This window comes from Heterodontus francisci, chromosome 36 (genome assembly GCF_036365525.1).
Source record: "Heterodontus francisci isolate sHetFra1 chromosome 36, sHetFra1.hap1, whole genome shotgun sequence".
Classification (NCBI taxonomy): domain Eukaryota; kingdom Metazoa; phylum Chordata; class Chondrichthyes; order Heterodontiformes; family Heterodontidae; genus Heterodontus; species Heterodontus francisci.
Window position 1 is genome coordinate 634,389 of NC_090406.1, and position 13,945 is coordinate 648,333.

At 44.1% G+C, this 13,945-nt stretch overlaps 1 protein-coding gene across 3 annotated transcripts in view; it reads left to right on the forward strand.

Moving 5' to 3' along the window:
- The window catches only part of LOC137351334 (gamma-interferon-inducible lysosomal thiol reductase-like), a 115,445-nt gene extending 101,910 nt beyond the window's left edge, over nt 1-13,535 (forward strand). For 2 of the 3 annotated variants that reach the window (XM_068015772.1, XM_068015774.1), the window contains 2 exons: nt 2,231-2,299; nt 10,337-10,654. In XM_068015772.1, the coding sequence (XP_067871873.1) occupies nt 2,231-2,299; nt 10,337-10,372 (105 nt within the window). In that variant the 3' untranslated portion in view covers nt 10,373-10,654. Of the gene's footprint in view, nt 1-2,230; nt 2,300-10,336; nt 10,655-13,155 lie in introns of those variants that run through there. The other variant, XM_068015773.1, reaches the window with a different exon arrangement.
- The last annotated feature ends 410 nt before the right edge of the window (nt 13,536-13,945 follow it).

A 13,945-nucleotide genomic window follows, 5' to 3' on the forward strand; every position in this document is an offset into this window, starting at 1 on the left:
AACTCACCGTTTTCTGTTCTTGGGAACATTTTTATCCAGTTGGACACTGACCCTCCTATTCCATGAGCCTCAATTTTGTTAAGCAGCCTTTTATGTGGTTCTTTATCAAACAATTTCTTAAAATCCAGATAGACAACATCCACCGCATTCTCATCATTAACCTTCTCTGTTACTTCATCAAAAAATTCAATTAGATTAGTCAAACATGATCTACCTTTTAGAAATCTGTGCTGGCTTTTCTTAATTAACTCAAACCTCTCCAAGTGCCTGTTGATTTTTTTCCCCTGATGATTGTTTCTAAAACCTTGCCACTGAACTTAAACTAACTGGCCTGTATTTACTAGGACTGTCCTTACACCCTTTCTTGAATAAGGGTGTCACATTTGTCACTCTCCAATCCTCTGGCACCTCCCCTGTATCCAGGGAACATTGGAAATTGACACATGTGTGCCATTACCACTGTCTTTGGTCTTGTACCATCAGTGCTTTTGTCACTTAATCTCTCCAGCCCTCCACCCCATCACAGACCTTCCCTTTTGTTCTTTTTCCCACATAAAGCTTATTACATCTATAGAATCAATTGCCCCTTAGTGTGGGGGTTGAGCAATTATGGAATTGATTGTCCCTTCATTTGGGAATGCAAACAAACTACTCTTATTTCCAGGTTTGCTGTTAATTTAGAAGCATTGCATTGATAGATTTTTCCTTCAATCACTTATAGTCTGGTAGGCTGTGTGTGGAACTTGAGCACCCCTGGCCACCCCTCTAACTCCAAGCTACCACAATATTGGGTGGCTCAGTCTGGCCAACCTGATGTCCCATAGTAAGGTAGGTCCATGTGGTTCCCATTCCTAGGAAGGGGCCCAGAGTGGCATCAGCCTCAGTTGTTATTGTGGGCTGCTCAGGACTGCCAATTGCTACTATCCGGAGTGTGTACAGGCCAAATCTGCCCAGTGCTGTTCTAAAGTGGCATTCAGGGTCCTATGTGTGTTATTGGACATCATTTGCATATTAATAGTGTCTCCTGTCTGAGCCAGGTGTGCGAACTGCTGTTCAGCAATAGTTCCTGCTAGAGGCCTGCTACCCGACCCGAACCCGACGGGACCCGATGACATGTCAGGTTCGGGTTGGGTCGGGCCATCTTCCGGGGCTGGCTTTCGGGCTCGGCTCAGGTCGGTCTGAGTCCAGGTCGAGTCGGGTCGGGTCGGGTCAGGCCGGACACGCATGGTAAGTGCTCTGCTGGTAAGTATTAAAAATAAAACCTTACCTGAGCTGGGAGTCCGGGACGAAACTGAGTCTGCGCAACGAGCAAGTGACGTCACTATGCTGCCATTGTGCATGCGCTGCAGCTTCTTGAAGGTTCGGTGTTAGGAAGGTAAGTAAAAGGATGGTCAGGTCAGGCTCGGGTCGGGTCGAGTAGTGGCGGGTTCAGGTCGGGTCGGGCTCTGGGCAAAATCGGAGGGACTCGGGCTGGATCGGGCTCGGGTTCACTGTGGTTCAGTCGGGTTCGGGTCAGGTTCTTCTTCCCCACCTAAAGCAGGCCTCTAGTTCCTGGACATGATTCAGCAAAGCACTGAACATTTTAGTTTTGGGTAAGAAAATTGTGAAAAATGATCAGCTCAGGAATGCAATAGGATGAAGATGATGTGGGAATGAACTATTCCAATTCCTGCAATTTTATAGCTCTTAAATATTTACAAATAAATTCCCACAAATTCAGAATGCCCTAAAATCTCAGTAAAATGACAATCAGCACTGAAGTGATGTGATTTAAAAACAAATGAGATACAAATTACTTGAAGGACACTGCATTTTGCAGAAGCCTTCTTAAAAATAAGCAGACAACCAATCTGATTGGAAATGGACCACATGGATTACACAAAATGTAAACTTTTAAGAAGGGGATACAGTTCTAACATTTGAACAGCTTATAATGAAATTTGTGATCTCCCAATATCAATTGTGCACATGAGCGGCATCAACAGTTGAAGAGAATTGATGATGGTTCGAGCCTGGCCAAAGGGCCCTTTAGACTAAGGGGGATGTCTTCATCTCAACCTATCTTCTAATCTTGTCAAAAAGGAACTCTCCTCAAAGCATTTGATTTATATTTTTCCATTTTTTAATTTTTGCTACTGTCTGTACAGTTTGCATAAAGTTCACTGTCCAATTAGGGTATTTTGCGATGTATTATTGTGTGAATCAGTGACGGAGGTCTGTCTTTGCACAGGAACACTCGGAGCAACTCCAACATCAAGCTGAGACTGACCTCTTTAATCTGGTATGCAAGACCTACACAGTGAGTAAAAAGGAAAATGCTATCCAATATTTAGCACCTGTCCACGGTACAAGGGAATTAAATGAATATCAGTAACGAAACAATGCTGGAAATATACCACAGATCAGTGGGCATCTAACAAATTTGGTACAGTCATTTTTTCATATTTTCAGCATTTACAGTTTTTTAATACACATTAGTTGTTTTTGTCAACTAAAATATATAAATACTTTTGTAGACTAAAATTGTTGTATTTCTGTCACAATAAAATTAGGACAAAATTTCTCATGAAAACAAATTGAGAGTAAAATTTGAGATGGAGACTGAGGTGGAAATGGTGGAACAACCACAACCTCGGGCAAAAGTTGGGAATTAAAAGATAACTGCCTGAGATTGTCTTCCAATCTGTGACACTGGTAGATTTCCATCTGTCCAATGAGTTCAACAAATATAGCTTCCAGTTCATGCAAATGCGTCACACTGTGAGCCCGACAGACAATCTTAAGTTGGTTGCCAGTGTAATTCTTAGCACACTGAGGATTATTTAGCAAAGGTTGTCCAATTACAGAATCTAATGTTGGACATGGTGTTTTGAGTTTTGCAAGCACGGGCTGCTTGGGTACAGCCTGTACCTTTCCTGATGCGAACAGCAGAAGGAACATGCTTGATACGATCTGCCAGTCTTTGGGACATATGGTCTATATACCTAGCATCATACTGGCATTGAAATTCATATATCACATTACTCATTTGTGTGATAGGCAGAACGTCTTTTCGGCTTGACAGCAGCATCCTGTTAGTGGCGAACACCACACGTGTTGCTACTGCATAGTATCAGCGTGAAACAGCTAGCTTCACCTGTTGCTCAAATTTTTGGGATACATTATCCTTCCAGGGTAATCTGAGGTAGACTGAGCACTTTTCAGTTATGAACTCGGCAACTCACGCAGTTGAGTTCAGTTTTGACGACACCATGCATGCCCAAATAGATGTTGTTGCCATGGGATCCCCTTTAGGCCCGGCTCTCGCAAACATCTTTGCTGAGTTCCATGAAAAACGTGTCTTTGAGGGGATGACACCTAATCTCCTACCTCTTGCATATTTCCGATATGTAGATGATAGGTTTGCTGTATTTGAATCCGCAGCTGCTTGTAATAATTTTCTTACACATCTTAATGGGCTCCATCCTGTGCTCAAATTCACCTTTGAAATGAAGCAGTCATATGAGCTCCCTTTTCTTGACGTACTAATTGCAAAATCTGCTAAGAAGCTCTTTACCATGGTCTACCACAAACCTACCTTTACCGATCAATACACCCGTTGGGATTCTTACAGTTCCACGCACTATAATATTGGTCTTATCAGCAACCTCATATAAAGGGCCTGAGCCATTTGCTCACCATGCAGGCTTGATGCTGAAATAGGGCGAATCAAAGGCATCCTGCGTGACAATGTCTATCCTGATCAGATCGTCTCTCACTGTATATTGCACAAACCTATGAAAGGGCTTAAGGCCATCATTTGGGGCCCTGAAAAGTGCCCAGTCTACCTCAGATTACCCTGGAAGGTTAGCTGTTTCACGCTGCCTGGTTTAAATTTCAAACAAAGCTTGGCAGTTAACTGTCAGTCACCATAGACTGGTGCATTCTCCATGGCAATGCCTCTACCAATCAAAGTCCACTTGCCAACCACTCAGCACTCTCTTCTCATATAGTAACAATTTGTTTCTTCCCTTACATTGGTATTCTTGCGAATTGTGCTGATCAGTGCAAGGTGAAAAGTTCCGACAAAATGTCTCTGTTTTCAGCAATTTAAATTCAAGTAATTCAATAAGTCTGAAATAAAAAGCTCATCTTCGTAATGATGAACATGTTGTAAAAACCCATCTGGCTCACTAGTGTCCTTTAGGGAAGGAGATGTAACATCCTCACGCAATCTGGCCTTTATATGACTCCAGAGCCACAGCAATGTAGTTGACTCTTAACTGCCCTCTGAAATGGCCCAGTAAGCCACTCAGTTGTAACAAACTGCTGCAGAATAAAACCAATGGAGCATCTGGCATTGATATAGGCATCGTATTCCACTACAATCTGAAACCTTCTGACCTGGTATATCCCTCACTCAGCCACTACCATCAAGCCAGAAGTTCAACCCCAGTTCAATGACGAGTGTACAAAAACATGCCAGGAGTAGCACCAAGTAAACTTAAAAATGAGGTGCCAACCTGGTGAAGGTATAACACCAGACTACATGCATGATAAACAGCAGAAGCAGCACACAATGGCATACCCTGCCCAGTTGACCCTGACATTTCCTCATCACTAACATTTGGAGTTTTATGCTAAAATTCTGAAAGAAGAATGTATCTGATAGACTGGGCCTCTGGCAGGTGGTGAGAGAACCAAGAGGAGAAAACCTATTTGACTCGGTCCTCACCATTCTGCCTCCTTCAAATGCCTTTGTTCATGAGAGTATTGGTAGGAGTAATGAACACACAGGCCTTATGGTGATGAAGTCCCACTTTCACAATGGGTGCACCCACCATCATGTTGCATGGCATTACCACCATGCTAAATGGGATTTTTTTTTATTCATTCATGGGATGTCAGCGTCACAGGCTAGGCCAGCATTTTATTGTCTATCCCCAGTTGCCCTTCAGAAGGTGGTGGTGAGCTGCCTTCTTGAACTGCTGCAATCCTTAGGATGTAGGTGCATCCACAGTGTTTTAGGAAGGGAGTTCCAGGATTTTGGCCCAGCAACAGTGAAGGAACATCGATATAGTTCCAAGTCAGGATGTTGTGTGGCTTGAAGGGGAATTTGCAGGTGATGGTGTTCCCATGCATCTGTTGCCCTTGTCCTTCTAGGTGGTAGAGGTCGCAGGTTTGGAAGGTGTGAAGAAGCCTTGGTGAGTTGCTGCAGTGTATCTTGTAGATGGTACACACTGCTGCCACTATGCATCAGTTGTGAAGGGAGTGAATGTTTAAGGGGGTGGATGGGTGCCAATCAAGCGGTCTGTTTTATCCTAGATGGCATCGAGCTTCTTGAGTGTTGTTGGAGCTGCATCCATCCAAGTAAGTGGAGAGTATTCCATCACACTCCTGACTTGTGCCTTGTAGATAGTGGATATGCTTTGGGGAGACAGGAGGTGAGTTCCTCGCCACAGAATTCCTAGCCTCTAACCTTTTCTTGTAGCTACAGTAATTACGTGACTGGTCCAGTTCAGTTTCTGGTCAATGGTAACCCCCAGGATGTTGATAGTGGGGGATTCAGCGATGGTAATGCCATTGAACATCAAGGGAAGATGGTTGGATTCTCTGTTGCTTGAGATGGTGATTGCATGGCACTTGTGTGACGCGAATGTTATTTGCCACTTATCAGCCCAAGCCTGGATGTTGTCCAGGTCTTGCTAAATATGGTTGCAGCTTGCTTCAGTCCTTGAGGAGTCATGAATTGTGCTGAACATTGTACAATCATGAGTGAACATTCCAACTTCTGACCTTATGATTGAAGGAAGGTCATTGATAAAGCAGCAGAAGATGGTTGGGCCGAGGATACTACCCTGAGGAACTCCTGCAGTGATGTCCTGGGACTGAGATGGTTAACCTCCAACCACCACAACCATCTTCCTTTAGCTAAGTATGATTTCAACCAGTGGAGAACATAGAACATAGAACATAGAAAATACAGCACAGAACAGGCCCTTCGGCCCACGATGTTGTGCCGATCCCTTGTCCTCTGTCAAGGACAATTTAATCTATACCCCATCATTCTCCTTTATCCATATACCTATCTAAAAGCCGTTTGAAAGTCCCTAAAGTTTCTGACTCAACAACTTCCCCAGGCAAGGCATTCCATGCCCCGACCACTCTCTGGGTAAAGAACCTTCCCCTGACATCCCCCTTATATCTCCCACCCTTCACCTTAAATTTATGACCCCTTGTAACGCTTTGCTCCACCCGGGGAAAAAGTTTCTGACTGTCTACCCTATCTATTCCCCTGATCATCTTATAAACCTCTATCATGTCACCCCTCATCCTTCTCCGTTCTAATGAGAAGAGGCCTAGAATGTTCAGCCTTTCCTCGTAAGACTTATTCTCCATTCCAGGCAACATCCTGGTAAATCTCCTCTGCACCCTCTCCAAGGCTTCCACATCCTTCCTAAAATGAGGCGACCAGAACTGCACACAGTACTCCAAATGAGGCCTTACCAAGGTCCTGTACAGCTGCATCATCACCTCACGGCTCTTAAATTCAATCCCTCTGCTAATGAACGCTAACACCCCATATGCCTTCTTCACAGCCCTATCCACTTGAGTTGCAACTTTCAACGATCTATGCACATAGACCCCAAGGTCTCTCTGCTCCTCCACATGCCCAAGAACCCTACCGTTAACCCAGTATTTTGCATTCGTGTTTGTCCTTCCAAAATGGACGACCTCACACTTTTCAGGGTTAAACTCCATCTGCCACTTTTCAGCCCAGCACTGCAACCTATCCAAGTCCCTTTGCAGACGACAATAGCCCTCCTCGGTATCCACAACTCCACCAACCTTTGTATCATCTGCAAATTTACTGGCCCACCCTTCGACTTCCTCATCCAAGTCGTTAATAAAAATCACAAACAGGAGAGGACCCAGAACTGATCCCTGTGGCACGCCACTGGTAACTGGGCTCCAGGCTGAGTATTTACCATCTAAGACCACTCTCTGCCTTCTATCAGTTAGCCAATTCTTAATCCAACTGGCCACATTCCCCACTATCCCATGCCTCCTGACTTTCTCCGTAAGTCTACCATGGGGGACCTTATCAAATGCCTTACTAAAATCCATGTACACCACATCCACTGGTTTACCCTCATCCACTTGCTTGGTCACCTGCTCAAAGAATTCAATCAGGCTTGTGAGGCAAGACCTACCCCTCACAAAACCGTGCTGACTGTCCCGAATCAAGCAGTGTCTTTCCAGATGCTCAGAAATCCTATCCCTCAGCACCTTTTCCATCAACTTGCCTACCACCGAAGTAAGACTAACTGGCCTGTAATTCCCAGGGTTGTTCCTATTCCCTTTCTTGAACAGGGGCACAACATTTGCCACCCTCCAATCACCTGGTACCACCCCCGTCAACAGAGAAGATGAAAAGATCATTGCCAGCGGCTCTGCAATTTCATCCCTTGCTTCCCATAACATCCTTGGATATACCCCGTCAGGCCCGGGAGACTTGTCTATCTTCAAGTTATTCAAAAACCCCAACACATCTTCCCTCCTAACGAGCACTTCCTCGAGCTTACCAGTCTGTTTCACACCGTCCTCTTCAGTAATACACCCCTTCTCATTCGTAAATACCGAAGAGAAGTACTCATTCAAAACCTCACTTATCTCTTCCGGCTCAACACACAGTCTCCCGCTATTGTCCTTGACCGGACCTACGGTCCCCCTAGTCATCCTCATATTTCTGACATACGCGTAAAAGGCCTTGGGGTTTTCTTTTATCCTACCCGCCAAGCATTTTTCATGCCCTCTCTTAGCTCTCCTAATCCCTTTCTTCAGATCCTTCCTGGCCATCTTGTATCCCTCCAGAGCTATGCCTGTGCCCTTTTTCCTCAACCTTATATACGCATCCTTCTTCTTCCTAACAAGACTCTCAACCTCTCTTGTCAACCACGGTTCCCTCACATGACCATCCCTTCCCTGTCTGACAGGGACATGCTTATCAATGGCCCCTACTATCTGCTCCTTGAAAAAGTTCCACATTTCGACCGTGCCCTTCCCTGCCAGCATATGCTCCCAACTTATGCTCCTCAGTTCCTGCCTGACAGCATCATATCTACCCTTCCCCCAATTGTAAACCTTGCCCTGTTGCACATACCTATCCCTCTCCATTACCACAGTGAATGCTACAGAATTGTGATCACTATCTCCAAAGTGCTCGCCCACCAACAGCTCTATCACTTGCCCTGGTTCATTACCTAGTACCAAATCCAATATTGCCTCCCCTCTGGTCGGGCAGTCTACATACTGAGTCAGAAAAGCTTCCTGGACATACTGCACAAACACTACCCCATCCAAACTATTCGATCTAAAGAGTTGCCAATCAATATTTGGGAAGTTGAAATCCCCCATAATTACTACCCTGTGACTTCTGCTCCTTTCCAAAATCTGTTTCCCAATCTGCTCTTCCACCTCCCTGCTGCTATTGGGGGGCCGATAGAAAACTCCCATCAAGGTGACTGCTCCTTTCCTGTTCCTGACCTCAACCCACAGTGCCTCAGTCGGCAGATCCTCCTCGAAAATTCTTTCAGCAGTTGTTACACTATTTCTAACTAACAATGCCACCCCCCCCACCTCTTTTACCACCATTCCTAATCTTATGGAGAGTTTTCTCGTTGATTACCATTGACTCCAGTTTTGCTAGGGCTCCTTGATGTCAAGGGCAGTCACCCTCACCTCACCCCTGGAGTTCAGCTCCTTTGTCCATGTTTGGGCCAAGGCTGTAATGAGGTCAAGAGCTGAGTGGCCCAGGCGAAACCCAATCTGAGCATCAGTGAGTAGGTTATTGCTAAGTAAGTCCTGATTAATAGTGTTGTTGATGACACATTCCATAACTTCTACGTTAAAGGCCCTATAAATGCAAGCTTGACACCATCCAGGACAAAGCAGCCCGCTTGAATGGCACCCTATCTACAAACATTCACTCTCTGCACCACCGAAACACAGTGGCATCCTGACTTGGAACTATATCGCCGTTCCTTCACTGTCTCTGGGTCAGAATCCTGGAACTCCCTTCCTAATAGCACTGTAGGTGTACCTACTCCACATGGACTGCCGCGGTTCAAGAAGATGGCTCACCACCACCTTCTCAAGGGCAATTAGGGATGGGCAACAAATGCTGGCCTAGCCAGTGATCCCACATCCCAAGAATGAATAATAAAAGTTGTTGTTAGTGTTGTAGCTAAACAATCAGTCATGATATTTGACAGTGCAGGATAATTGTACATTGAACATTGAAGACATGAAACTGCCCATTATAGTTGAGGAGAGCAATGTGAAAAGATGCTGAACCTGGAACTCACATTATTCTTGTGTCTGCAAATGCTGTAAAGGATGCCCCTTTTCTCTCTGTATGAAATCCAATGACAAAATGTCACTTATGATGCAGTACTAAGGTTATGCGTATCAGCAATGTTACCAGATTAGTTTTGGCTTATTAATGTGAAAGCCAGCCCATATTAAGAAAAAAGACTATGAAAACAAATTGATAAAAGATAATTTAGTACATTAAACTAGCTCCATCAAGAGACATGTATGATTATTCCAGCATCGACCTTGAACCTGTTGATCCTATACTCTGAGGGCACTGTAGCTGATGTGAGAGGAGCATAGACATAATAGCTGGGGTACAGCCAGAATTTGGGGTGGAACTCAAATGCACTGGGTTTCTGCTCCATTTTATTTTTGTCCCAAATTCCAGTCTCGAGTAATGTACGAGACTTTCCTGTCCCCATGTCTTAGAGAAGCACCAGCTTATCTGAAGATTTCCCGCAATATACCTTGCAGAACCTGTGGCACCCGAGAACTGATATTGTTTTGCATTGCATCTTCCAAGTGCCCTAAGAGAACCCCAGAAAAAGGTTGTTGGTCCCAGAAAGGATTGATTACTTTTCAAATATCAGCAATTTTCTCTTTGGTGCACCAAAACATTATTTGGAAATGTTCTTTGCCCTGGAAGGAAGCCAGGGACTCATCACAGAGGGAGGGTGCTTCTCTAAATTCCACCAGCATGGTGCTTGTGAAGTGCCCTTGTAGGCAGGGACTACCCAGCTAGTCATATAACCGGCCCCATCCCTGACATCGGGGGCAGGGTCTTCTGCCTTCTCAGTGCATTGCAGTCTTGCACTGGTGGAGAAGAGGCTGTGGAATCTTCTTCCTTTACTTCCACTAAAAATGAATCATTGTTAAGCATGACAGTAGTTGTGGAAATTAGTGTATCTACTTTTAATTTGTGTTTATCAAGTGTCAGTTGATGTTTATCAAGTTGCACTTATGTTTCTTTGTTCGACAGGGAGCTGAAGGCTGTGACCTGAGAGACAGCATCTGAATATAATTCTCAAAAATGGAAATATTGCTGCACTGTCGAGTGGGAAAGTTTTCTTGATGTTGGATCTCATTTCTCTTTCATGATTCTGTAGCTGTCAGAACTTTGTGCTATCCACTATATGCCGTGGATCCTGTACACAGTTGCACTAAATTACTTGAATCTAAACCTTCTCAAATCCAATATAATTTCCATGCCTTTACTTCAGTTGCAAAATTTCTATGCATCCATGAACTTTTATTCTGTAACTAAAGATAACTGCATAAAGAACAACGTATTATCACATGCCTTGGTGATTTTTTTTGTCAATACATTTACTGCTTATTGTGATGTATGGTGAAAACCATTTTTGAGAATTTTACCTTCATTTCACTAATGACTTAAATTGATTGAGATTTTCTTCTTGTTTAGCATTTAAACCTATGCTGGTGAAACGATGCAATCTAAAGGAATGAAATTGGTCTTGGGTGATATCAAACTGGCCATCTGTTTTATATTCTGCCCTATTCACTTTTCCATTGAAGTCATGAAAATGGGGCAGATGTAAAACAGACAGCTGCTTTGTTAGCGCCTGTTTAGTGTTATCTCCCAAGACTAATTTTACTCTGAAATTTCTTCACAAGTTGCTGTTGATAGCTGGGAGATCCTGCTTGGCCTAAACAAATCATATTTAAATTACCCTTAATGCTGCATGTTCCACCAGAGCTGGTGCATTTTGCATATAGTGAAAATACTTCCATCCCTCAATCTTTTGGCTCCAGCATCCTTTCAGGCTCCATCAGAGGGGATTTGTCATCTGCTGGACATCGCCTTGGTAGACAAATCACTGATGTATTGTTTTCAAGAATTGAGCAACACACCTCCTTGTATTGGACATTGTTTATTGCTGAGGGCGGGGCTGCCCAATTTTGGTCAGTGGCTGGATTTCCATTTGTCTAAGGGATTGTGTCACCCTAGGTATCACATTCCTAATTGTGAACAGCCAGCATCAGAGCAGAAGGACTGGTCAGGATCTCCTGTCCAAATAAGAGTTTTATATACTAAAGCACAGAGTATAAGAAATAAATGGAGTGAATTAGAGGCTCAAATACAGCTTAGAGAATACTTGGCATCCATTAGTGACATGGCTGCAACCTGGTCATGATTGGGAGGTAAATATTCTAGGTTATAAGGTCTTTAGAAGCAGGAAGAGAAGGAAAGGTAGACTTACTGATACTATTACAGCATTAGCTAGAGAGGATATAAATAAGGGAAAACAATCAATGGAGACACTATGGTTAGAATGTGGATTAAGAGAGGATTTAAAACTGTAATGGAAGTTTTCTATATGCCTCCTGTTGCAGCAACGAAGTGACAAAATGTATTAACTCAGAAATTAGAGAAGCTTGTAATGATAACAGAGTTGTTTTAAGGGTAGATTTTAATTTTCATATAGATTGGGAAGAGCAGAGTAGATCAAGTTAGAAAGTGAATTTTTGAGAGCATTTAAAATAGTTTTCTGGATTAATATGTTCTAGAACCAACACAAGGTCAGGCCATACAAAATGTAATAATGAGTAATTAGCCAGACAGAGTTAATAATCCTCAGGAAGTAAACATTATCTAACAGTGATCATAATATGATCAAATTCAATGTTACATTTGCAAAGAAGAAACTTAACACAGTTACTAAGATTCTAGAAATAGGTAAAGTTAACCTTAATGGGATGAAACAGAAACTGACAGCAGTAAACTGGTCAAAACTGTTATGTAAAACTACATGTGAACAATGGGAGATGCTCAAAAATGAATTTAGTTTAATACAGCACCAGGATATACCCTTAAGGGGCGACATCACGAGGTAACAAAAAAAGCCATGGTTGACAACAGAAATGAGTAATAACATAAACTAAAGGAATAGAAACAGAAAGTGCTGGAAATACTCAACAGATCTAGCAGCATCTGTGGAGAGAGAAACAGAGTTAATGTTTCAGCTATGTGACCTTTAATGAAAGGTGAGGGTGAGGGTCAGTGACAGTGTTAGGGTGAACAGTGGGATTAGGGTGAGGGTTAGGATATCTTAGGGATTAGGTTTAGTGGTTAGGGTATTAGGGTTAGGTTTAGGGAATTAGAGTTAGGTGTTAGGGTTAGACTCGGAGGACGGAGTTCCAGAGCGGTGAGTATATAAAAAACAAAGTGATTCATGACAACGCTTTGTCATCGCCGACGTCATCAGGATGCGCCGCGGTGCATACATGCGCAGACGGTCTCATGCCCTCTGCGCATGCGCTGCGATCCGGCTTGCCATGGACGCTTTGCGCATGCGCAGATGACGTCATCGCATTACGTCGTCTTCCACGGGCAACGCGCCAGGTTGGCCTCTGTGCATGCGTCAATCTTCGGATATTCATGCATGCGTCAAAGCTTCGGCGCGACTTTTTGAAAGTGGAAGGAGGAGAGGTTTCGTCCGGCATTTTCTCGCATTTTATCTGAATTATTTAGTCGTTTTGGAGACTTGTTTCATTTTTATTAGACACAGGAGATTGTTCCAAGGTAAGTTGCTCTGCTTTTGTAAGTTGCTTTGAAAATATTTCCATTGTCTGGGGCACTGCATGTTCTCCAGTCCCTGTTGTGAGTTGCTGTGTGCAGGCAGTACATGTGTTGCAATGTACCAACTAAACGGTCACTTTCGTTTCACTGCAGAACTTAAAAAGGTGTGCACAGCGTTAATTTCAGTGGATGGACGGAGGCAAGTTCTGACTCTGATTTGCTTTATTTCTTTTCATGTAAAACATGCCGTCGAGAAGACAATCCTTGAGACTTAAGGTCAGCATTCAAGCAATGGGCAACTGGATCATGCTGCGGAGCTCGTCACGATGTGGAAAGGAACATTGCATTTATGGATGAATTGGGAGTGCACATTGGGATGCGTTTGGGGAACATTCAACAAGAATAGACTGAGCTCAGACTCTTGTGACTTTGTCTTCTTCACATGGACAATACAGTAGTGGAATAGAGAGCCAAGCGTTCATTCACCACAAGGTTCTCCAGGAACAATCTCTTTAGCTGTGCATAGCAGAGACTCGGCCTGTCTGTCTAACGGGAATGCTGGACACAACACTCATGTATCCATGCACAGCAGTGCCTCGGATGCTTAATGAACTTAATAAAACTTTTCAATAATTAACCCCAGAATTGTTGAGACTTTGTTTTGCATGCTATTTCCCCAACTTTGCAACTGCACTTCAGATATTCAACTGTGGTGGAGGTAGGGGGGGGTAGAGGGAGGGGTGGAGGTAGGGGAGTGGAGGTAGGGGTAGAGGGAGGGGTGGAGGTAGCGGGGTAGAGGGAGGGTTGGGTGGAGGGGGATGGAGGGTTGGGTGAAGAGGGGGAGGGAGGGGTGGGTGAAGAGGGGGAGGTGAAGATGGAGAGGGGGGAGGGGTGGGGAGAGCAGGGAGGGGTGGGGAGAGGGAGCATGCAAAATGCAGGGACCAGACAGTTGTAATGCCTGAAGTACTGTGGAGAAGTAGGGGAGAAGCAACTGGATTGGGCATCCGCAGCTGGAGAGAACGGCTGAATGGAGAGGGCCGGATGCGA